A 26,773-nucleotide genomic window follows, 5' to 3' on the forward strand; every position below is an offset into this window, starting at 1 on the left:
CTGTTCTGTTCACAGATGAGAGTCGGTAGTGCGTATCAACTGCAGATGGCAGAACAAGAATATGGCGACGACGTGGCCAGCGTTACTCAGACCAATGTGTTATGGAAAGAGACTCGTGGGGAGGTGCAAGCATCATGGTATGGGGTGGAATAGGCCTGAACCAGAGAGTGGGTCCTGTGGTGTTCCAGCTATATGGCGGCAGTCTGTAAATAATCGAGTCTGGACCAGACAATCAAGTGATCAACAGCATGAGCATCGATGTGCGTAACTGGGAACCGATGACATGTGTCAACCAAGCCAGCGGGCCTGGCCACCCGATCCCGTTAGTCGCCTCTTACAACAAGCATGGGTTACTGAAGATCAATTTTACCCCGGACTTTCATGGGTTCAACATATAGATGCTGTTTAGTCCTATAGTGCGTAATATAGGAAATACCTTCCACGCTGCTCCATTTTGTATCGAGACAGTGGGTTCGAATCCCGGATGGGACTCACCCTAAGAGCATGCTAGAATCTTGTCTTTACTGCAAAGGTGTAATCCTAAATGTAACATGTGTTACATTTGATCACTTTCTAAATGGCATCGTGTATCCATTTTGTTAATAGAGATAGTGTCCTATGTGAACATCCAAGTGTGTTGCGGAAATTCATAGAAATAATTGTGTGTAAATAAAACAATCGTGCGCCTTGTTTTGTTGAAGCTACAAATTTACATAATTTTTTTAAGAAATCATGCTAATTATCAGCTGTCTGTATTTAATGCATATTCTTAATGGGTTATTTCATACATGTATTGTAATACTTATCCCTAATGGGTCAGAGAATATTTTAATATTTATTCTTAATGGGTTATATTATTTTTGTTATCCTTTTTGTGATAAAACTTCGTTATCGATTTGTAACTTTCTTCGAATTCGCTGTGTGTGTATGGAATTTTCGCTACGAATGTTTTTCGAGTCGAATATGCACTCAATAACTGCTGAAACGCTCTGGATTGCGTGAACTGTACTAAACAGGTGTTACGCGTAGGTAGACATATTGATTGTGGGGTGATTGAAAGAGACTGAATATACCGCCGACACGGGATTCCATCGTTTCTGATTGGTCCTTTTGTACCGGAAGTCTCTTTACATGTGATGTATGACGTCACACGGAATCCCTGGGTTTCACAAGCGAGTGGAGAGTGAACTCTATATCGGTATCTTCGCACCAGCTTTTGTCTTTTTATGTCTCTCTCCAAGTTCCCAGATGTGAATTATGGCTGGTGTATTCGACTTAGAACTCCATGAAGGTGTCGGGGATGATGAGGAAATCTCCGAAGATGAGTTTTTCGCGGCTGATGAAAATTTTCAGGTGGGCCAAATTTAGACGTAGGCTTATTGGTGGAACGGAAGACCCGCTAGAAACCGTCTGACTCAATGACTGGTTGCGCGGTCTAATCTAGAAACATGTTTGACCGAATATACATCCCCATTTCGCATTTGTGTGTGTTAATGTATTTCCTGAACACGACGTGGTGTATCTTTGTGTACGGTACTTTCTATTACGTTGTAGAATTGGGCCAAATTGCACTGATGTTAGGTCGGCCTTCGTTTGTTGGCGTGGCCAAACGAAATGTCAAATCTGGCATATATTAATCTAAGATATCAATTTTAGGTGTATAATTTAACACATGTAAACTTATTATCAGGATTTTGTCATAATAACTGGCATAAAATGGTCTTCTTGCTGTATTCAGTCAAATCATTTTTATCTGACTCTTCAAAGAGTCACTTCTTAAAAAAATCAGCTGTGGCGACATGCAAACATATTTTGCTGATTGTACACTTTGTGCTTCATCATTATGCTTTGAAACTCATTCACAGTAACCATACTGTAACATTCTCCTTGTTCCATCGTCATTGTCAGGATTTTTAGGTACAGGTCACTTATGAGCTGAGAAGTTTTTTGTAGTGTGTACATGTTTTGTGTGGGAGTTGACAGTGTGTGATTGTGTTATGGAATAATTGTGCTATTATTTGAATTATATCGCTTATTTTGTAGCTTCAGTGACTTAAGAACTCTACCATATCACAATTTCTATCTATCCAGTCACCCTTTATCTTAGATACTAGGGCTGGGAGGGGTACATGGTCCTCTGTGGGACTGCCATACTACTTGGTACCAGGATACTACTGGGACTAGGGCTGGGTATTGCAGAGACTTTTCATATAGTGATGCGAAAGCATATATTGCCATATGTATTGCAAGCAGTTGTTTTTTTAACAATAAACTACTTATAATCAAGTTAACGCTTTATTTATAAAGCAAAACACAACAAAATCACTACGCTTGATTAGGCTTTAATATAAACTTTTAATCATGACAAAATAAGAACATGATAATATTTGGTACAAATGAAACAAGGAATAATTTAACATCAACAGAGTGGTTACAAGTTTGAACTACTTTCTCCACTCTCCAAAAAGCCCTGAGATTTTAGACAGCAACTTGACCTGGTCAGGACATATCAGGCATCATTGGTCATTAATGAATAAATAGTGAAAACAATCTGAATCAAAACATTGCAAAACACTTGAACAAAAATTAAGAACACAACTTCAAACCGAGCTTAACAATCCAGTTAAATGTAAAATCTCTGAAGGGCATGTAGAAGTGGAATGCATAAGAAAAGCAAGATTTATGTATGTCAGCTTCATTCACAATATAGAAGTTGACATCCATAAATCTTGTTTTTCTCAGTTAGATGTAATTTTAACCTCGCTCATTCCCACCACCATTACCACAGTTACCATGATCGTCAAGGCTTCCCAGGGTTACGAAGTTTTCCGAATGCATGTCAAAATACTGATTTTCGATCAGCTTATCGCAATACGTATTGTTTTCACGTCTGAACTGGTTAATACCGGTAAACCGGTTATATTGCGCGACCCTAACTTGGACATGGGTTAGTCACATGAGGTATTTTTTAATGACTAGGAAAATGTAATAATTACTCACAGCAATACCCCCAAGTTAGTGTTGGTCTGCAGTAACCCATGACGTTTGTCATAAGAGGCGACTAAAAGGATGTGTGGGGTGTGTGTCAGGCTCACTGATTTAATTGACGCCATCATCATATCCCAGTTGTGCATAATGATGCTCGTGTTGTTGACCACTGGATTGTCTGGTTAAGACTCGATTATTTACAGCCAGTCGCCATACAGCTGGAATATTGCTGAGTGCGATGCTCACATTGTTGATCACTGGATTGTCAGGTTCAGACTCAATTATGAACAACCTGTTGCCATATCTGGAATATTACTGAGTGCTGCCTTAAACAAACAAAAGCAGTATCATCCATATAAGACTCTCAGCAAATGCACGATGAAGTCAGCTTAATACATAATTCATACATAATTGAAAGTACTGGCAGAAATTTTAAAAAAGAAGAATTATCTATACATTAAAATTGTGATGTGAACAACGATGTTGGCAGAATCAGTGATTCATCGGTTGTGATGTTGATGTTTTATTGTGGTATATTTGTGAACGAAATCTTTGAGGCACAGATAGACAGAAGCGCATACAGCACCTTTCTGTAGAGTTTTTGCATTTCCCAGTTATTGCTGTCTGTTTTCTAATGCCAGTGTAAACAGTGCTAGAACTGTGTACAGTTTTGTTTGTGACATTTCCGCCAGTCTTCATCTAGGTGACACATATTCCTGAGTGACTCTGCAAATCATACAGAAAGACATAGACAAGTAAAAGTTATTGTATATTACCCTACCCGGTGTTCAGCAATAAGGGGATAACATGAGGATTGATTCATTGGCTGTCAGAATGCTCTGCGGTCCTGAGGTTGGGTATCCACATCAGAACAGAGGCATGGTATTACCCGGTTACATTTAGCAAGTGTTATGAAACAGGAATACGTCGGAACGAGTACACACAGTCATGCACGTGACTATTTGAGTGAACCCGTGAAGATCCGGGTTAGAATATTGGCCTTCAGTAACCCATGCTTATCGTAAGAGGCGACTAACGGGATCGGGTGGTCGGGCTCACTGACTTGGTTAAAACATGTCATCGTTTCCCGATTGTGCAGATCGATGCTTATGTTGTTGATCACTGGATTGTCTGGTCCAGACTCGATTATTTACAGACCGCCACCATATAGCTGGAATATTGCTGAGTGCGGCGTCAACCTAAACTCCCCCACTATTTGTGTGTAATAATCTTGAATGTGACATAACTCCATTGTACCTCACACCACTTCATCAGTAATAATTTCTGAATGTGTTTTTTCAGGAACAAGGACCCCTAAGCCCGGAAGAGTGAGTATATCGCTATTTATCTTTAGGGCCACTATTCCATTGGATAGTGCTGGGTGATTATCAAACAATTGGTCAGTTGATAGATCTTGCTTGTATCAGTGATTGTGAATGAGCATTGGAGACACAGAGCTACAGATAACTTTTGGGGTCATTGGGTTATGTACTCGCTTGTGTTCATCTCAATTGGGTATCCTAATTTTCCTTTTAGGAACCAAATAAATTGTACCCATCTCACTCAAACATAATTGGGTAGGTTGCCATTTTCCATTACTTGTAAAAATATATTTAAATTTAAATGTTGGTTTACGTGTTTGTTCAAGCGTACTTGTACGCAATAGACTTAATAGGAATTGTGTATTCACATAAATATTTGCGTAATTTACGCAGATACACGGCTTATCTGTACCTCTGGGAGACACATAAGTTCGGTGGTGGGGTTTACGATTACAGTTCAGGCCTCGATTTAAGAGAGGTTAACCTACTTGCACCAGGTGCAACCTAAGATAACAACCTAGTTGCACCAGCCAAATTCCAGTTACACTGCTTTTATTGCAACATGTAATGAAAGAAATATGCTATTGAATTATTTAGATGTTTTATTTAGAAGTTTACCCACTCAAAAATTGATGTGCACCTGGTGCAAGTTAGACTAATAACTAGGTTGCAGTTTGTAATATTGGATTGTACCAGTGCAAGTAACAAAGCACAAGATCGAGCCCTGCAATTGATATTTGAATGATTTCTTAGCTCCAGTTATCAATCTGCATGGTATGAGCGATAGCCAGCACAAGTATTGGAGGTGCATTGTTACACAAGATTCTGTAATTTCATGGCTCACTGAATGTTAATTCTCGACACTAGATCAAGATGTACTGAAATTGAGTTGAACATGTTTAATCGTGTGTTAGCATGATTGATAGATTAAGATGATTATGGCTTTTTTTGTTACAAGTCATCTACATCCTTCATCAATAACACTTCTACCTAAGCCAGGAGACATCCGTGTTGAATGACTGCATAAATGTTGGAAACGCCCATGACTCTTTAGTGTGAGAGTGATTATGTAAACTGAGAATTGAACAATGTAAACAGTCGTTACGAGTTGTGTTGAGGATGGTTCTATGCCTCAGAAAGGGCCTATGTACCATGGCATACTGTGAACAGATTCGCCACAGGTAACAACACTGTTGGCTCTGGACTCTGTATAGGATAGGGAGCTCCTTCATCCCGAATGTCAATCCTAAAACTGACATAAAATGTGGATGCTCTGTTTAATTTAAAAAGTGGCTGCGATTTAATAATTAATTGTTATTCTCAGAGTGTGACAGTTTTGTTTATCTGTGTAAACAGTTACCATAGGGACAACTGTAAGTTATGGGAGGGGCGTATACTGACAACTTAAGCCGACTCTACTGTTGGGCTGTTGTAGTTTTGTGGGAGTTGAAACAGATTAGCATGTGCTATGATCATGATGACTGGGCGAAATAATTAAGGCCAAAAGAAGAATTGTGTTTTATTGTCTTTTTCTTTGTCCTAAAATGGCCCTGCAATGGATAATATATCATTTATAGTTTAAGACAGGTTCCTTTGCCATTGTTTGTTTCTGAAAACAGTGCCATAAAGTCACACTTTGTCTTCATCAACGTACAATTCTAAGCTAGTTAACCTGTCAACACATACACTTCACAAGTTTGAAAGGCCATATAGTGTAAGTTTATTACCCATATGGGAAGGAGGACACAGGACAGTATTTTTCCTGTAAGTCCCAAGGGAGGTTACACCTTATGGTGAACGTTGATTGGCTGTTTCAGAAAATAAAACAACCAGTCAACACGTGGGGATTCCCCACATTGCAGGTTTCCTTATAAAGAATGCTGTTTTCATTTTAGCGTCTTTTAGATCGAAACATAAGCATATGGATATGGGTAATTAAAAAAATAACCAACAAGTTTTCAGGAATGACAGATTATCTTTTCCGAGTTATTTTAAATAATGACAGATTATCTTTCCTGAGTTAATTAATTAATATAACGTGGGAAAGATAATCTGTCATTCCCTGTCACTGTAGTTAGTTAATGTCTCAAAAACCTTTCCCTCCATTAGAATCTTTCCTTGTGAAACTACCTTCTGTAATATTGTACTTTGAAACCTTTTTGTACTATTGGTCTGATGGCCTTCATGCAAGTAAACTGTCTGTCTGTCTGGCCTTCCATGACCGAAGGCCAGACAACGACACATCGAAAGAGCTTCAGACTGCTCTCTAGGCTGGCAGGTGATTACTATGACAGCAGGTGTAGAAGTCAGGACGTGCAGGTTTCAATGCAGTATGATGGAGCAACATGTGTTGTGTTGCAGTGATCCGGAGATGGAGACAGTTGAGCTGTCGGAGCAGACGGTCAACCCAGGTCAGCTTAAGGCAGGGCCAGCTGACTTTGAACTGCTCAAAGTCCTTGGTAAAGGGGGATATGGGAAGGTATGTGTTTGGATAGGATTTGATTAACTACAGTATAAGCCTTGACAGTCTCGCCTTACTATAGTATGATACACATAAAAGTCTGGGTTAGAATATTGATCTTCAGTAACCCATGCTTGTCGTAAGAGGCGACTAACGGGATCGGGTGGTCAGGCTCACTGACTTGATTGACACAGGTCATCGGTTCCCAATTGTGCAGATCGATGCTCATGCTGTTGATCACTGCATTGTCTGGTCCAGACTCTATTATTTACAGACTGCCACCATATAGCTGGAATATTGCTGAGTGCAGCGTAAAACTAAACTCACTCACTCACTAACTATAGTATGAACCCTCACAGTCTTGCATAGTATAAGCCTTGATGGACTCGCCTAACTATAGTATAAGGTTTGACTGTCTCGTCTAACTGTAGTATAAACCTTGATAGACTAGCCTAACTATAGTATAAGCCTTAATAGACTAGCTTAGCTATAGTATAAATCTTGATGGGCTCTCCTTTCTATAGTATAAGCCTTGATAGACTTGCTTAGCTATAGTATAAATCTTGATGGACTCTTCTTACTATAGTATAAGCCTTGATAGACTAGCTTATAGTCTGTTTGCAGTGAAAACGTACTGATGAATTTCACTTTAAACAAAAAAGTAAATCAAGTTAAGTGAAATTAAGATTGCGAATCCCCATAATTTTACCTTGCCAAATGAACATTTAAATCTCTGAAATTTTTTCAACTTAGGATAAAAGTTGTCTAACATTCTTGTTGATTTTAATATTTCTAAACATCAATTTAAAATGCACAAATGCCTTGGAACTTTGAAAAAACAATTAGTGGTGGAATTTAGACTTGTTAATTCAGTTTTTCTTGTTTTGAAAAGAATTTCTTTAAACATGTTAAAATTGGGGGTTATTTTAGAATTTATTGGTCCATACAATTAAATACCTTTTCCTCAAACCACAGTGACCCATGGCCTGCATAATATCAACACTGCTGTCAGCGTTCACAGTTTGTAGGTTTTCTTAGACTGCAGCAAGTAGATGTTTCCATACGATTATTTATAACGCATTGCGTGATAAAAAGGGATTGCAGGATACAGGATTTGGGTAATTTTAGTCCTGTATATATTCTATGAATTGGCTACTGTATTGAAAAACTGAAACTTACTGAATTAATTCAGCGATTCAGTTCTGACTTTTCAAAACCTTAAGGTGCCTTCTGTTTCCATTTCAGGTCTTCCAAGTGCGCAAAATATCAGGCCAAGATGGAGGCAAGATATTTGCCATGAAAGTTCTTAAAAAGGTACGTCAGTAATGGCACGTATAGTCCACTCATGGAGTGCGACATTGGCTGGTACTGAACAGAAATAGTTGGGGAAAAAAATTGGGGTCATGATTATATCTGGATTACACGTTCTCAGCTTTTAGATTTTAGTTTTGTTGAGTCACATCCAGGATTCAAACCCACTCTCTCTGAATCGGGCACCTAATCCAGCAGCACACAATGTCAGCAACCTGACCCACTCAGCCACACTGGCTTCCACAAAAATGGAAGTCGGACAACTGGTTGTCTCGATCACATTGTTTGTTTACCTCTCAGACTGTACTCCCATACAAAAAGAATGGTACACCAATATATGTTGATAAATATGTATTTTGATTTATTTGTACCTATAGTGTCTGACTGATACTGACTACATGCAGATCCAAATCTGTGAACATCCAAGTAAAAATTGATCTTCAGTAACCCTTCTTGTCGTAAGAGGCAACTACGGGATCGGGTAGCCAGGCTCACTGGCTTGGTAGACACATTCATCATATTCAACTTGTGTAGATCACTGAAGAGTTACTAAATGGATGCTCATGATGTTGATCACTGGATTGTCTGGTCCAGACTCGATTATTTACAGACTGCCACCATATAGCTGGTATATTGCTGAGTGCGGCGTTAAACAACAAACAAACACAAAACATGCAGATCCTGTGATCTACATACTGAAGTAACAGTTAATCTGTCCCCACCATTTGGTAGTGACAATGTAAGCGAGCAATCACTTCCACGGTTCCACAGTGTGGGATGTCAATTTCAAGGGGAAACCTCATTTGTAAGTGGATGTGTAGGCTTGAATACATGACACATTTTATGGATAACAACTTCTTCTTTTTTCATTCTTTACACGTTTCAGAGCTAATTCTTGCTCCTTCCGGTGAATACTGAGTCAGTACTAAGAGTGAATATAGATAAAACATGTTTACACAATGCAAGGAGGGAGAATGAACAAAGATAACAATATAATTACGTAGCCAATAATATAATTACGAAGCCCATAAGATAGGATTAATGCATAAAGAAAATAATGTAGTGGGTACACAAATCAAAGAGTGGGGGTGGAGTGATGTACAAGAATAACAACATGATGGGAAACCAATTGGATAGGATTAATGTACAAAGATAACAATGAACGGATGAAGCCAAGAGCTTATAGGACAACAGAGTATACACTGTAAATGTCTTCCCAGTATTGCTGAGTGCCGCATAAAACTACACTCACTCACTCACTGATTACATTTCTAACTCTCCTTGGTGTATTACTTGATGATGACAGGGCTGCACCTTGACCTACAAAACTAGGGTCTAGAGAACCCCATCATGACTAATTTCAAGGGTCTTGACAATGGTATTGTACCAATTATTTAGTAATTATTGTGTCTTATATATTTCTTGAATTCAAGAATTTGGTTCAGTGACTCTGGGCTCCAGATAAATTTTTAACATCAGGAGTACGTACCAAGTAAATACCAAAATATTTCCTACCGTATTGTACCTATTTTCTATCCTTACATACGCCGATACGGCCTTTATCTGGAGCCCTGGTGACTATTATTGCGCAACATATGAAATTGTCTGTGTTCATTATGTGTGGTTGTGTACCAGGCACCAATTTCTGGAAACAAAGTCTGAGTTGAAGCTTGTACAGTATCAGCATACATGTTCCTCACGTTGTGTTGCAGGCTACGATAGCCCGGAATGCCAAGGACACAGCTCACACCAAGGCAGAGAGGAACATCTTGGAATGTGTGAAGGTAACATCTACATTACTGTTGACAGCATCTGCTGACAGTTTATACACACAACTCACCTTACCTCCGTGTGTCAGAGTGAGTGAGTATGGTTTTACGCCGCTTTTAGGAATGTTCCAACAATATCACGGCGGAAACACCAGAAATGGGCTTCACAAATTGTACCCATGTGGGGAATAGAACCCGTGTGTTTGACTAGACAACATGTATCTAGAGTAGTGCCCTTGGTATGACTTGTATCACAATGACTGGCCCTTGATATGACTTGTATCACAATGGCTGCCTATGGTATGACTTGTATCACAATGACTGGCCCTTGATATGACTTGTATCACAATGGCTGCCTATGGTATGACTTGTATCACAATGACTGGCCCTTGATATGACTTGTATCACAATGACTGGCCCTTGATATGACTTGTATCACCATGACTGGCCCTTGATATGACTTGTATCATAGTGACTGCCTATGGTATGATTGTATCACAATGACTGGCCCTTGGGGACAGGCATCTGGTTAGACCCAGATGTGAATTTTATTTTTTGCGGTTTCCATGGAAACATGACTTAGGCTGTGGCTATGAGGATGTCATCTTGTCCGGAGCAGATCTCCCAAGCTATACATGCTAGCTTCATCAAACTTGGTAGACATATAAAGCATGATCCCTAGATGTGCCTTTTGGGGGTTAGACCCAGATATGAATTTTACTTTTTGCGGTTTTCATGGAAACATGACTTATGCTGTGGCTATGAGGATGTCGCCTTGTTGCATTTCCGTGGCAACAAGTTAGGCTTCAACTGAATTTGGTGGTAGTGCTCCTTTCTTGAGCAGATCTTAAAAACCTTTCAATGCTCTCCTTCCACTTTGCTGTATACACTCCAAAACATTTGACATAATCATAACTAGCAGACATATTCATTAAAGGGCAAGTGTACACGAAAATTAACCTTTTTGTCTTGCACGTTTTCTTCATAAAAAGGTTTTATCAAATCGTTTTATATCCAAACCCGTACATAAATCAGAAGTAACTAATTTATTATTTGCGTTATATCAATTCATATTTTCAACATTTACCAAGAGTTCTATGTCCACAATAAACACACCATGGCTTATGTCCCTTGGAAATGACATCATTGGTGCCCAAACGATAAACTTGTTATGTTTCGTCCATAAAGTTCAACACCATCTTCCTTACATGAATCCCTGAATTCCTCATACAGTTCAAAATAAACTGACAAATGGACTTTGTCACCAATACGAAGTGTTTCAGTGAAATCTAACGAAATATATCGAAGATATGAGTTGCCGCGTTGTGAAAGAATACTTGTTTGAAATGTATACAAAGCCAATCTCAGATTTTACACTGTGTATCCGTTCGCCTACTTGTTGCATACAATTGCTCATTAGTTTTAGAACATGCATGGGAAAGGTATCGTAGCAGCGATAGTTAAATAAAACAGGTGTATGCCAATGATTTTCTAGATTCATCACAACATATTATAGTTTTTGAAAGCATGACGCCATAACTGACGCGAAACTCACGCACACGATGGCGGTACTTCTCTTAATTTCTGACTATTTCCCTTGGTCACAATGAAAACAAAAGAAAATAACAACCAGCAGACTGTCAGAAGTTTCCGACTACTTACATGTCACATTTATGCATATATCGTTGCTTGAAACAACGAAAATGTCCTTCGAAAACTTCGTGTCAGTGAACACGCCATTTTGCAAAAGTCGCTTCCGATAGTGATGTCATACGGACGTCAACATTGTTATACATATTTGGTATTTCATTGAGGCGAGGTTATGAATGAAAATACACACGACCAATCCGTCCTGCTGCTTACATTTTCTGTTCTTATGCTTCTTCATTATTTTCACGAACTTTTTTCGCGTGAATAATATCAGTATTATTATCTTTTGATTTGGGACTAGACAGGAGACCAGTTTAAATTCAAGTGGCACCAATTACGTCATAATCAAAGGGGGGTAACTCTGGCCTGTTTAGCTCGGCAAAAAAATACCTCATATTGGCATAACATTTCAGCACTTATTTTGAGGGTTATACTTACGTTGTAAGAAAAATGAGTGTATATTTTCAAACATTGGTATTAACTTATTAAAACAGTTCACTTTGATTCACATAAGAATAAATGTGATTTATTCGTGTACACTTGCCCTTTAAGAGTATTTTGCCGTTGTGGGGGACATTGATGACTTTGTCTTCTTCTTAGGTTTTGTGTTTCTTTCCTCTTCTGGTCAGAACTTGTGTTTAACATTGTTCACCCATGTGGTTCTGTTTCAGCATCCGTTCATCGTAGATCTGATCTACGCCTTCCAGACAGGAGGCAAGCTGTATCTCATCCTGGAGTATCTGCCTGGAGGGGAGCTCTTCATGCAGCTGGAGCGGGAGGGGATCTTCATGGAGGACACGGCTTGGTGAGTGTGTGTGACACGGCTTGGTGTGTGTGTGTGTGTGTGTGTGTGTGGCGCGCGTGTGTGTGCTTGGTGGGTGGGTGACACGGCTTGGTGGGTATGTGGTGTGTGACAAAGATTGGTGTGTGTGTGGTGTGTGACACAGCTTAGTCGGTATGTGGTGTGTGTGACACAGCTTGGTGGGTATGTGGTGTGTGTGACACAGCTTGGTGAATGTGTGGTGTGTGACACAGCTTAATGGGGATGTGTGTGTGACACAGCTTGGTGGGGATGTGGTGTGTGTGACACGGCTTGGTGGGTATGTGGTGTGTGTGACACAGCTTGGTGGGTATGTGGTGTGTGTGACACGGCTTGGTGGGTATGTGGTGTGTGTGACACAGCTTGGTGTGTGTGTGGTGTGTGACACAGCTTAATGGGGATGTGTGTGTGACACAGCTTGGTGGGGATGTGGTGTGTGTGAACACGGCTTGGTGGGTATGTGGTGTGTGTGACACAGCTTGGTGGGTATGTGGTGTGTGTGACAGCTTGGTGTGTGTGTGGTGTGTGACACAGCTTGGTGTGTGTGTGTGGTGTGTGACACGGTTTGGTGTGTGTGTGGTGTGTGTGACAGCTTGGTGTGTATGTGGTGTGTGACACGGCTTGGTGTGTGTGTGGTGTGTGGGACACGGCTTGGTGTGTGTGTGTGGTGTGTGGGACACAGCTTGGTGGGTATGTTGTGTGTTTGACATGGCTTGGTGGGTGTGTGGTGTGTGACATGGCTTGGTGGGTATGTGGTGTGTATGACACGGCTTGGTGGGTGTGTGGTGTGTGTGACACGGCTTGGTGGGTGTGACACGGATTAGTGGGTATGTGGTGTGTGTGACACGGCATGGTGAGTGTATGATGTGTGTGACACAGCTTGGTGGGTATGTGGTGTGTGTGACAGCTTGGTGGGTATGTGGTGTGTGTGACACGGCTTGGTGTGTATGTGGGACACGGCTTGGTGGGTGTAGGGCACCAGATATTCCTGTGATCAACATCATGAACCTCGATCTGCGCAATTGAGACACGATGACATGTCAACCAAGTCAGTAAGCCTGACCACCTGATCCTGTAAGTCGCATGGGTTGCGTGAAGGCCAGTTCTAATCCAGATGGGCATGGGTCTAGCCTATTGTGTAGGACATGGCTTGGTGAGTCTGATAGGATGCCTGCTTGGTGAGTAAGGATTCAGAGGAGAAACTAGAAGAAGTATAATTATGTTTCTTTTTTATATATTCCTCCTTGGGGTACTTATAAGCATTTAAATGTCCATTTAAAATCCCTACGACAGTTGTAACAATATTTGAATAAAATATTTACAAAACAAAAAACTACGTTTTGTCTTGTGAGACCACCCTTACAGGGCCCTACGGCCCCCTACAGCCAAGAGCAGGTAACTCTAGACTGTAACCTCACTTTCCATGCTGTCGTTTCCCCGACTAGACGTGGGTCCACTTCGACGAAGTTAATTTCCTCTGCGAATATAAGTGTTTCAGACACAGCTACTGTATGTATGGTTCTCTTTTTTCCCTGCATGGGCGATTTGGAGATTTGTTCTGAATATTTTCATTCATCTTTTTTGTTGTAACTTGGTCCCTGTCGCTGTCGGCTCGCCAGGTGCGTGTCAAGATGGCGGCCAGGTTCCTTCGCTATCCTCATTGTTCAATGGCTTCCCTTGTGGTTTGCAATGTTTAGTGTGGTTATAATGTTTTTAATTGTATGTTATTACATGTGGGGCGTTGTTTCCGCTGCTAGCATTCTCTATATTTACGCCTTCAGTCGTAATTGTTAGTTATGTTGCAGTGTGTCTTACTTGAACCAGCTCGGCTACTTGTGCTTCTTGCACCCCTTTGGTCGGCTCAAAGTTGGTTTCTGGTAATCATCAGGTTTCTGGCTCAGCCTCCTGTTCTATAACCTTTTCGACCGGACCTCCTATCCCAGAACGGAGCACCCCACCCGAATCCCAGGATTCAGTGGGTGGCTTGGCCGCTGTCCGGGATCACCTCCAAGCGAGCGGAATTCCTGCACCAGTTGCAGACACAATTCTGGCTTCGCGGAGGGATTCGACAAACGTTCAGTATGAGGATAGATGGGCCTGTTATGCGCGTTGGTGTGTCAACAGGGGGATTCTTGATCCCTTTTCTGCAGATTTAATCTCTGTTGGAATTCCTCCAGTCTCGGTTGGATGCCGGTCTAGCGGCTTCAACTGTTCGAGGTTATTCTACGGCTATTTCGGCTTTCCATATTCCTGTTGACGGTGCACTCTTGGGGCAGCACCCTCTTGTGCAGCGTTTTTTAGCAGGCGTGGACAGAATCCGTCCGGTTGTCCGGCGGATTAGTCCCCCGTGGGACTTGCCAATCGTTCTTGATTGGCTGTCCGGTCCACTATTTTACAATCTGTCGGCTCTTTCCCTCCAGCTGTTAACGTGGAAGACAGCTTTTCTTGTGGTGGTAACTTCAGGCAGGCGGGTTGGCAATATTCACGCAATGTCAGCCGATCCCGCGCTCACTGTTTTTCACCAAGACTGAGTTAGCATACGGCTGCCTGATACTTACCGCCCTAAGAAGGCTAGTGCCTTTCATGTGACAGCGCCTATTGAGCTCCCGGCTTTCACTCAGCCTCCCCTGCCCGGTACCTCTCTACGACGTGCTCACGTCTTAGATGTCAGTAAGACCCTTAAGGCTTATATCAAGCAGACAAGGGGTATCCGTAAGGATAACCAATTGTTTTGTTGTTATGGCGGGGTCAAGGCTGGTCTTCCGGCGACCAAGCAAACCATATCTAGGTGGCTTGTCTCTGCCATACATATGAGCTATACTCACACAGGTCGTATCCAGCCTGCAGGTTTGAAAGCTCATTCGGTTAGGGCAGTTGCTACATCGAAAGCTTACGCTGCAGCCCTGCCCATTGAGGAGATCTGCTCTGCGGCTATTTGGAGCCGTCCGAGTACGTTCATCCGTCATTACCAACTTGACAGACTCTCCAGTGAGCGTGCTCGGTTCGGTCAGTCAGTTCTCTCCAGTGGGCATGGTTCCACCTCTCTAGCCGATTGAGCTTTCGAGGATTTTATGACATTAACCATTTTCTGCCATTTTTCACTGGTGTTGGTTTTTTACACGAAATAAAAACAACTTTTACCTATTCCCTTGGTGACGGGTTTTTATATGGTGATGGTTTTTATTCCCATGTCTTTTGCATTACTCCGTTCTGCTCTAGACTTATTTGCCTTGGAAACCTTTGCTTAATAGACGTATTATGGCATTTTGTTTCTTGAGGCTTCTTGTTGGATTCCCTTATCTTCATTTCCGATTGATTAACGGGAGGGAGGGAGGGTTTATCTCGCCTGTTTACATTAGCGAAGTTTCGCTTTGTAATCGTAATGTGTTCGACCCTGACCCTGGCTCATGCCCCCGCCTGATTGGCTATGGTGGACACGTGACCAGGTAAGTGAGCTTTTTTCTGCTATTTTTAGCTTGGGAAATTCCACTTCTTGTTGGGGGTGTTTTGTGCGGACAGAATGCCACTCCTTAGCTCCGTCTTTAGGAGTCTGTCTTATGCTTATAAGTACCCCAAGGAGGAATATATAAAAAAGAATCGAACTAACCTGTAGAGGTTTCAGGTTCTTTGAATATATTCCTCCTTGGGGTACGCCCGCCCACCTCCCCACATTCTGTCTGATTTCGTTCAGCATGGAAAGTGAGGTACGAGGTTATAGTCTAGAGTTACCTGCTCTTGGCTGTAGGGAGCCGTAGGGCCCTGTAAGGGTGGTCTCACAAGACAAAACATTGTTTTTTGTTTTGTAAATATTTTATTCAAATATTGTTAAAACTGTCGTAGGGATTTTAGATGGACATTTAAATGCTTATAAGTACCCCAAGGAGGAATATATTCAAAGAATCTGAAACCTCTACAGGTTAGTTCGATCTTTATTGTTGAGAAATTGCAGAAGGTATGATTACTCCATAAGAATACCAGCCAATGTTATGTAATGTAATGTGTATTTTGTGTTTACAGCTTTTACCTTGCCGAGATCACCCTTGCCATTGAGCATCTCCACTCCCAGGGTATCATATACCGAGATCTGAAACCCGAGAACATTCTCCTTGACTCACAGGGTATGTCTGACACAGAGCCCAGACAAACATCGAAGCTGTCATGTTGACCTTGACATTTAATCTACATGTGTATTCTTCTTCCTCATTGTTAAAGGATTACTTCACTAATATAAGTTTGTTTTCCAAAAAAGGAAAATAGTGGCCTATAAAAAGATTCATTTTCTGGTGAGCGGGTCTTTATGATAAGAACAACAAACACTTAAGTGTATGACGTTTGTTTTAGGCCACGTGAAGCTGACCGACTTTGGACTGTGTAAAGAATCCATCAACGATGGGACCGTGACTCATACCTTCTGTGGGACCATTGAGTACATGTGAGTATGTGAGCCAATACTCTCTGGGTACCTTTGAATGCATTGATCTGTTAACTGTGGTTACAATAACACGATGCATTGATCCGTTAACTTTTGTATGAGAATCCTCCATGAAATGTATGTGCTGATCTTACAGGGCCCCCGAGATCCTGACCCGCAGCGGTCACGGCAAGGCAGTGGACTGGTGGAGCCTTGGTGCCCTCATGTACGACATGTTGACTGGAGCGGTGAGTTGTGGACACTGACAACCTGTTACATACAGGGGAAATAAGCTGACGGATCTGATTCTGATAACTACAATATGCTGATGAAGTACTTACAAAACTGATGATGGATGTTAAATATTGATGACTTGTTAGAGGGAAAATGTTAAATACTGATGACTTGTAAGGGAAAATGGAAGATACTGATGACTTGTTAGAGGGAAAATGGTAGATACTGATGACTTGTTACAGGGGAAATGGTAGATACTGATGACTTGTTTCAGGGAAAATGTTAAATACTGATGACTTGTTACAGGGAAAATGGTAGATACTGATGACTTGTAAGGGAAAATGGTAGATACTGATGACTTGTTACAGGGAAAATGTTAGATACTGATGACTTGTTACAGGGGAAATGGTAGATACTGATGACTTGTTTCAGGGAAAATGGTAGATACTGATGACTTGTTTCAGGGAAAATGTTAGATACTGATGACCTGTTACAGGGGAAAAGGTAGATACTGATGACTTGTTACAGGGGAAAAGGTAGAAACTGATGACTTGTTACAGGGAAAATGGTAGATACTGATGACTTGTTACAGGGAAAATGGTAGATACTGATGACTTGTTACAGGGAAAATGGTAGATACTGATGACTTGTTACAGGGAAAACGGTATATTCTGATGACTTGTTACAGGAGAAATGGTAGATACTGATGACCTGTTACAGGGGAAATGGTATATTCTGATGACATCGAAACATAATTGGTGAAAATACACACAATAGAAGTCCTTCCTTATGAATAACCTTCTCTTTCAGCCACCATTCACGGCTGAAAACCGAAAGAAAACAATTGACAAAGTAAGTAGCCACACTCCGACATTGAAGACATATGCAATAGGTTCTCAGAGAGCAATATTTTTTCCTTTAGTTTTGTTTAGTACCAAACACAGGTACATAAAATAGAAGACTGAGGCTCGTTTCACACCTCTTCAGAAATAGCTTAGAGTAGTATGACATGCGGTTGATCTTTTATCATAATATAATTATGTTGTGTCCTTCCATAGCCCTTAATTGCATACACCAAGTGCCTGCTCGAAATGCATGCAGACAGACAGTTCATTATTACCTCGGATAACTTAAGCTGCCTGTGAGGCGCTAGAAGGTTATAGTCACATGACAATGACAGAGGCAATTTTGAACAAAATCACTTACCTAAGGTGAAACCACATGTATCACGTGTTTCGTTGTGGGGCAGGACTGAAGTCCTAGAAACTCTCAGGAGTCAAGCTGCCGAACATGGTCACCCATGCAAGGACTCTCCGCGACCAATGTTGCATAACTTCAACTGATTTGTGACCTGAGCTCTACGCACAGGACCACATGCCACCAGGGGGAGATAATTCTTTTGCATAGGGCAGGTATGACAGATTGTGCTTCTGTTTTCAGATCCTGAAAGCCAAGCTGAGCTTGCCTCCATATCTCACTAATGAAGCCAGAGGTCTCATCAAGAGGGTAAGCTTCTCATTAATACAAAGATGTATCTTTCAGTAAGCTGGTAGTTATCTCATTTATCTTCCATTTGGCCAGCAGATATCTCCTGTTCACATCCTGACAAGTCAGTAGTTATGTTGCAGTTAGCCTTTAATATAAGCAGTAATATTTCTACAATGTTAAAATACATAGGCCACTATATTATTATTGATGCATGTATTTTGTTCTGCCAGCTACTCAGGAAGTCTCCGTCGGAGAGACTGGGAGGAGGGGCTGATGATGCAAATCCAATCAAGGTACGCTGATAACTTAACAACTGTTTTAAGGCTGTGCTGTATTTTTGACAGGGGTCATACGATCCTTTGGTATTTGAATCTAGGTAACCTGTACATATATACCTTTTAACATCAAGACCTGACATGAAATTTGTGATCCATATACATTGCTTAATGTTCAAACAGATAAGTTTTAAGAATTCCAAATGAAAGTCAAGGGACCTTGTCATTTTGTACAAACATTAAAATTGAGTCCGGTAAAGATCTCGGTTAGAATTGGTCTTCAGCAACCCATGCTTATCGCAAGGGGTGAATAACGGGATCGGGTGATCAGGTTTACTGACTTAGTTGACATATGTCATCGTATTCAAATTATGTAGATCGATGCTCAAGATGTCAGTCACTGGATTGTCTGGTCCAGACTCGATTATTTACATACCGCTGCCATATAGCTGGACTATTGCTGAGTGCGTCATCCAACAACAAACAAGGAATGTAATTAGTCCCTAGTATTAAGTACTATGTCAATAAACCTCAAGCTCCCAGTACTCCCATCATCTTCTCACACTGGACATGGTTGGGAACACTTCAGTATGTCTACAGATCACTCTAGTTGTGCTCAGTAGGGTCGGAGTTAACTTTTATTATCCCCCTCAACGCGTTTGAGTGTGTGTGTGTGTGTGTGTGTGTGTTTGTATTAAAATGGACTGCGTCCGTCCGTGCACATTTGTCTTTTCCGGAGCAGAAGTCTAAAACCGTTCAATATTTCTTCACCAAACTTGTCACATGGATAGATCTGGTGGTGTACTGGTGCCTTTTGGTAGTTTTGGAATTCTGAATAAAATATTTTTGGCGTTTCATGGCAACAAGTTCGACTTAGAGACTGAAATTAGTGGTAGTGCTCTTTTCTGGAGCAGAACTCTAAAACCGTTCAATATTTCTTCACCAAACTTGGCACATAGATAGATCTGGTGGTGTACTGGTGCCTTTTGGTAGTTTTGGAATTCTGAATAAAATATTTTTGGCGTTTCATGGCAACAAGTTCGACTTAGAGACTGAAATTAGTGGTAGTGCTCTTTTCTGGAGCAGAACTCTAAAACCGTTCAATGTTTCTTCACCAAACTTGGAACATACATAGATCAGGTGGTGTACTGGTACCTTTTGGTAGTTTTGGCATTTCCATTGCAACAAGTTCGACTTAGACTGAAATTGGTGATGGTGCTCCTTTCTGGAGCAGAACTTTAAAACCTAAATATTTGACATAATTATAACTCATAGACATAATCATGAAGAGTATTTTGCCATTGTGGGGGATATTGATGACTTTGTCTTCTTGTTACCCCTTGGTAATACTTTCCTCTTTTTTCAGTCTCATGCCTTCTTTCGTCACATTGACTGGTCTGAGCTGCTAGCAAGGAGGTTTGAGCCGCCATTTAAACCCAATGTGGTAAGTTCTCCAGACGAGTTCCCTTTCAATTCCAGCTTTCTGCCAATCCTCAAGATCTTTTTTTCATCCCTGATCGTGTTAGTTTCACGAATGCGGTAAAGTCTTCTGCGTCACTCTAGTCTTTTCTCTCATGTGAGTGCATGTAGTTAATGTGTTCGCCCATCACATCACAGACCTGGGTTCAATTACTGACATGGGTAAGGTGTATGAAGACCATTTCTTGTGTCCTGAGTCATGATATTTTTTAATATATCTAAAGGCTGCCTAGAACTTCACACACCCACTTACTCATTCACTCACTCACTGCTTATGTGAAGCTGATCTGAACCAAAATGTTGTTCAGCACAGTGTTAAACTGTATTCACTCACTCACTCTATATTTTGGTGAAAAGAAATTGTTTGTCAAGGGAAAGTCCTAATTTCAACTCACACCTTCAGTGTAGTGTTCCACCACATTGACTCACTGTGCAAGTTGGTGGAGTTTTGATTGTTCTACAAAAATACCAATTTCATCATAACCTTCATTGTAAACCTCAACGTTACCTTCATCCCTCAACGTAACATTCATCGTACCCCTCAATGTAACCTTCAGCATATCCCTAAACGTAACCTTCAGCATATCCCTAAACGTAACCTTCATTGTATCCCTCAACGTAACCTTCATCATATCCCTCAACGTAACCTTCATCATATCCCTCAACGCAACCTTCATCATATCCCTCAACGTAACCTTCATCATATCCCTCAACGCAACCTTCATTGTATCCCTCAACATAACCTTCATCATATCCCTCAACGTAATCTTCATCGTATCCCTCGACGTAACCTTCATTGTATCCCTCAACGTATGATCCATCGTATCCCTCAACGTAACCTTCATTGTATTCTTCAACGTATGATCCATCATATCCCTCAAGGTAACCTTCATCGTATCCCTCAACGTATGATCCATCGTATCCCTCAACGTATGATCCATCGTATCCCTCAACGTATGATCCATCGTATCCCTCAACGTAAAATTCATCGGATCCCTCAACGTAACCTTCATCGTATCCCTCAACGTAACCTCCATCGTATCCCTCAACATAACCTTCATCATATCCCTCAACGTAACCTTCATCGTATCTCTCAACGTAACCTTCATTGTATCTCTCAACGTATGATCCATCGTATCCCTCAACGTAAAATTCATCGTATCCCTCAACGTAACCTTCATCGTATCCCTCAACATATGATCCATCGTATCCCTCAACGTAACCTTCATCGTATCTCTCAACGTAACCTTCATCGTATCTCTCAACGTAACCTTCATCATAACCTCAATGTATGATCCATCGTATCCCTCAACATAACCTTCATCGTATCCCTCAACATATGATCCATCGTATCCCTCAACGTAACCTTCATCGTATCCCTCAACATATGATCCATCGTATCCCTCAACGTAACCTTCATCGTATCTCTCAACGTAACCTTCATCGTATCTCTCAACGTAACCTTCATCATAACCTCAACGTATGATCCATCGTATCCCTCAACGTAACCTTCATCGTATCCCTCAACATATGATCCATCGTATCCCTCAACGTAACCTTCATCGTATCTCTCAACGTAACCTTCATCGTATCTCTCAACGTAACCTTCATCATAACCTCAACGTATGATCCATCGTATCCCTCAACGTAACCTTCATCGTATCCCTCAACGTAACCTTCATCGTATCCCTCAACGTATGATCCATCGTATCCCTCAACATAACCTTCATCGTGACCCTTGATGTATCCCACAATGTAAGCTTCAACATGACCTTCATCATAACCTTCATCATAACCTTCATCATAACCCTCAACATAACCTTCATCGTGACCCTTGATGTATCCCACAATGTAAGCTTCAACATGACCTTCATCATAACCTTCATCATATCCCTCAACGTAACCTTCATCATATCCCTCAACGTATGATCCATCGTATCCCTCAACATAACCTTCATCGTGACCCTTGATGTATCCCACAATGTAAGCTTCAACATGACCTTCATCATAACCTTCATCATAACCTTCATCATAACCCTCAACATAACCTTCATCGTGACCCTTGATGTATCCCACAATGTAAGCTTCAACATGACCTTCATCGTATCCCTCAACATAACCTTCATCGTGACCCTTGATGTATCCCACAATGTAAGCTTCAACATGACCTTCATCGTATCCCTCAACATAACCTTCATCGTATCCCTCAACATAACCTTCATCATATCCCTCAACGTAACCTTCATCATATCCCTCAACGTAACCTTCAACGTAACCTTCATCGTATCCCTCAACGTAACCTTCATCGTATCCCTCAACGTAACCTTCAACGTAACCTTCATCGTATCCCTCAACGTAACCTTCATTGTATCCCTCAACGTAACCTTCATCGTATCCCTCAACGTAACCTTCATCGTATCCCTCAACGTAACCTTCATCATAACCTTTACCGTATCCTTCATCATAACCTTCAACATATCCTTCAACATATCCTTCATCGTATCCTTCAACATAACTTTCATCGTATCCCTCAACGTAACCTTCATCGTATCCCTCAACGTAACTTTCATCATAACCTTTAACGTATCCTTCATCATAACTTTCAACGTATCCCTCATCGTATCCATCAACATAACCTTCATCGTGACCCTAAATGTTACCATTATTTTTTTCCAGACTGGGGATGAGGATGTGAGTCAGTTTGACACCAAGTTCACCAAGCAGACCCCAGTCGATTCCCCGGACGACTCAGTGCTCAGTGAGAGTGCCAACCAAGTCTTTCTTGTAAGTAGATCAGCTTCTTTGTCATCACATCTGCACTCAGAGGTAATACTAATAGACTAAAAAACACACCCATTTGCTTCATGTCATAATTCTTTAGTATTGTCTAATTTTGATAAGTAGATCTCATTCTTTTAACAGAAATCTGAAATGTACCTGCACTATCAATATTTCACCTACACAGTGCAGCCTGACAGTGGTGAAATCAGTCCCCAGCTATGGCTTGGATTACATCTCATTTTGATCACTGATGTTTTGCCTGGTTCACACTTACTTGTTTACAAGCTTCCATCAAGTGTCTGGAATGAGTTGGGCATTAAACAACAAACTAGTGATGTGTTCTTTACTACATTTCAGGGCTTCACTTATGTAGCACCGTCAGTGCTCTACGAGATGAACAAGCCGTGGATATCAGAGAAGGAACCGAGATCCCCACGCAAAGTGATGGCCTCCAATCTACGAGGAGCCGTCAGGTATAATGGCAGGCTCCCTCTGATTTTATCAACCCAAACTCTGTCCCACTGGAGATATTGCTTATGTGAGATCAAACGATATCTCCTAGGAGGTAGCGTTTTGACAGTAGATTTTGTTCAATGCTCTGATGTCATTAATTACATGACTCACAATGCTATGACGTCATAAACTTGATGACGTCACAATGCTATGACTTCATAAACTTGATGACGTCACAATGCTATGACATCGCTGCACTGCAAGTCTAATGGCACTACCGTGTTCAGAGGTGTACATTTTTCATTGAAAGCTAATGAAGCGTTATTTTTGATGATAAATAGAATATCACCCTCGTCTTCTGATATTAAATATATCAACACTCGTTGATATAATTGATATCAGTAGACACTTGGGTGAGATCATCCTCGATAATCTCAAGGGTATACGTTCTGATAAATCTCCACTAGTACCCTGGATTCATCTACGGCTCGGCCCGAAAATTATATTACCTCCCTTTGCTGGGTCTGCCTTGTGGCAGGAGCCAATCAGATAAGCCTTTACAACCGAGCTTGCCATTTTCAACAAAGATAGCAGCCGCAGCCACGAAGGTTTGCTCGCTGTGCGACTCAGATTTAGGGAAAACATCATTCAGATAAAATGACAGGTCTGAAATCTTAAAAAAACGGGTGCAAGAACTCCTTCTACCCCTTTCAGAGTACCTCTGCATCAATTGTGTTGCCGACTTTAATCGGTTAAATAAAAAAAACAAAAGTGAGTTATGATAGAAGCCTTGTGATTGGTACACTCAGCATCCCAGCGTAGACACCTGATTGGATAAAAAGCCAGCACAGGGAGGTAATCGATATGCATCCAAAGGGTATACACTGGAGATTATCGAGGATGGTGTGAGTTTCTTTATATATGTAATTATCCCCCACAACAACGAAGTTGTGGGGGATATAGAAACAAGTTTTGTGTGTCCGTCACACTTTGTCCGAAGCAGATCTCCCAAACTATACATGCTAACTTAACCAAACTCGGTACACATGTCAACCATGGTCCCTAGATGTGCCTTTTGGGGGTTAGACCCAGATATTAATTTTATTTTTTGCGGTTTTCATGTAAACATGACTTATGCTGTGGCTATGAGGATGTCGCCTTGTTGCATTTCCATGCAACAAGTTAGGCTTCAACTGAATTTGTTGGTAGTGCTCTTTTCTGGAGCACATCTTAAAAACCTTTCAATACTTTCCTTCCACTTTGCTGTATACACTCCAAAACATAATCATAACTAGTAGACATATTCCTTAAGAGTATTTTGCCGTTGAGGGGGATATTGATGACTTTGTCTTCTTGTTTAAATTGAAAAGGAGACCCAGTGGGATGAACCTGAGGGAGTCTAGACTTGTTTCATTTAGGGTTTTAGCATTTGAGGCGGGCTTATCAATAGGGAAAATATTGTGGTTAGGGGACTGTGAGACGGCTAGTCCTAGACCTGCATCACCCTGAACTTTCTTTCCACATCAAGGTGTTGTCAAGGCAACAGCAGACACATGTAACTCCCAGAAGTGTTGAAGTATTTCATGTTATATGTCATTCAAATCAGTATCAATAATGCAATTTCCTCAATGCAAACTATTTCTACTTGTCATTGATGTACCAGGCAACAGACACTTGTCTATATAGTGAAATCAGCTGTTAAAACAAGTAAAGTACCAGACCTTGCCATATCTCTTCCTGTCTTGGAGCGGTGGGATAGCCTAACGGTTAAAGCATCCGCTCCTCATGCTGAAGGCCCAGGTTCGATTCCCCACATGGGTCCATTGTGTGAAGCCCATTTGTGGTGCCCCCTGCCGTGGTAATGCTGGAATATTGCTAAAAGTGGCGTAAAAACAATACTCACTCGCTCACTCACTCTTCCTCTGCTTCCTGATGGAATACAGGGCCCCACTCACTTGCTCCCTTCTTTTTCAGTCCGTCGCATCAGCATATCGTGGAGGGCTTTGCTATTGGCCAGATCGGCCAGGCCAACGGTCTCCACCACGACCGCCACCCGGAGGCCATGGACACGTCAAGTCTACCTAAAAGGTCAAAGTCCCCTGCCATTGCTACTAAAAACAGTGCTTTCAAAAAGCTAGCTTTTCCTGGAGCTCGAAATAGGCCCCCACATCTACAAATGAATTAAATAGGCAGTCTTAGGTCAATATGCAATATGGAAATTAATTTATTGATGTGTTAATTATTGTATTTAATGTGATCAGTATTTTGATGAAGATTTTGTGCGTCTCTTGAACTGTTTATCACAGTGAATATTGGATTGTTTTCATAGTACTGATTTTTAAGGACTTATTGTTGTCGTAGTATTTACTTTTAGATTATGATGATGATGATGATGATGATGATGATAATGATATGATTTTAGACAGTTCCTATTTTTTTGGCCGATTTTCAAATGACATGCGTACAACGAAACGGGACCAAGAGACAGAAGGGTGTATATCTAAGTGGACAGATGCAAATTTTCGTGTATTTGATCGTGGTCATTGTTGCCTGTCTTCATCAGCCTTTGAAATTTGTGTTTTTAAGACGAGTCAAGAGGACTCGTGCAAACCGTACTTCAGGGGTTGGTAGCTAGTCCTGCTTGAACAATACAACTATGGTAGCTATCTCAGCACTTTCTGTCAATTTTGAACAGTTCCAATTTGTAGAAAAATTAAAGCATTGCGAACTGTTTCAGATTTATGGACCTCACCTGCTGGTCAATGACTACTATAGTCCGTTTGGCTCAAAAGCGGACGGATGAATTGCAATCTAACTCGAAAACTAATAAACATAAAATACTCAATGAAACGCTGTGTTCACTATGTGTTACGAGGGAGGAGTGCAGAGGAAGGGGCAGCCAGGTGTTTGAGAAGCATGTGCACAAGTGCCGACACAGTTATTTCATTCATTAAGCTGTGCTGTGCCGTCTCCATCCTTTCTCACACACCTGGCTGTCCCTTTCTTTGCACTCCTCCCTCGTAACAAATAGTGAACTTTGTCAAATTTTGATGATAGTTTGTCAAACAACTTTTTTATTTTTAATAAATCACAGAGTTGGTCTGATGTTTTGATTATGATCAGTGTTTCATTGAGCATTATGTGTTCATTATTTTTTTAGTTAGGTTGCAGTTCATCGGTCTGCTTTTGAGCCAAACGGTCTACATCACTGGGGTTTTACATAGCCACTGCACCTTTTGTTGTCTTGGATGCAGACGTACATGAATTTCGAAGGCTGCAGTACACTATGTCTTTTTGGCCACTGGGAACAAGATTAGTTGTATATAACAGT

The 26,773-nt window shown here is 41.2% G+C and overlaps 1 protein-coding gene across 1 annotated transcript; it reads left to right on the plus strand.

Annotated features, from left to right (window-relative positions):
* The first annotated feature begins 1,139 nt into the window (after window positions 1-1,139).
* LOC124278032 (ribosomal protein S6 kinase beta-1-like) lies at window positions 1,140-26,462 on the plus strand. The gene is made up of 16 exons (XM_046713771.1): window positions 1,140-1,353; window positions 4,291-4,316; window positions 6,672-6,789; window positions 8,017-8,085; window positions 9,795-9,866; window positions 12,173-12,306; window positions 16,339-16,439; window positions 16,663-16,753; window positions 16,890-16,980; window positions 17,777-17,818; window positions 18,407-18,472; window positions 18,685-18,747; window positions 20,096-20,173; window positions 22,885-22,992; window positions 23,347-23,462; window positions 25,417-26,462. The coding sequence occupies exons 1-16, from the start codon at window positions 1,258-1,260 to the stop codon at window positions 25,625-25,627; spliced, it is 1,482 nt and encodes a 493-aa protein (XP_046569727.1). The 5' UTR covers window positions 1,140-1,257; the 3' UTR covers window positions 25,628-26,462.
* The last annotated feature ends 311 nt before the right edge of the window (window positions 26,463-26,773 follow it).

The sequence above is a fragment of the Haliotis rubra genome, unplaced genomic scaffold (genome assembly GCF_003918875.1).
Source record: "Haliotis rubra isolate DU_JTF1 unplaced genomic scaffold, ASM391887v1 Scf230, whole genome shotgun sequence".
NCBI classification, from domain to species: domain Eukaryota; kingdom Metazoa; phylum Mollusca; class Gastropoda; order Lepetellida; family Haliotidae; genus Haliotis; species Haliotis rubra.

Coding starts and splice junctions, on each gene's coding strand:
- LOC124278032 (XM_046713771.1), top strand. CDS start 1,258: ATGGCTGGTGTATTCGACTTAGAACTCCATGAAGGTGTCGGGGATGAT. Junction 16,440..16,662: donor CATTCTCCTTGACTCACAGG/GTATGTCTGACA, acceptor CGTTTGTTTTAG/GCCACGTGAAGCTGACCGAC. Junction 16,981..17,776: donor ACGACATGTTGACTGGAGCG/GTGAGTTGTGGA, acceptor CTTCTCTTTCAG/CCACCATTCACGGCTGAAAA.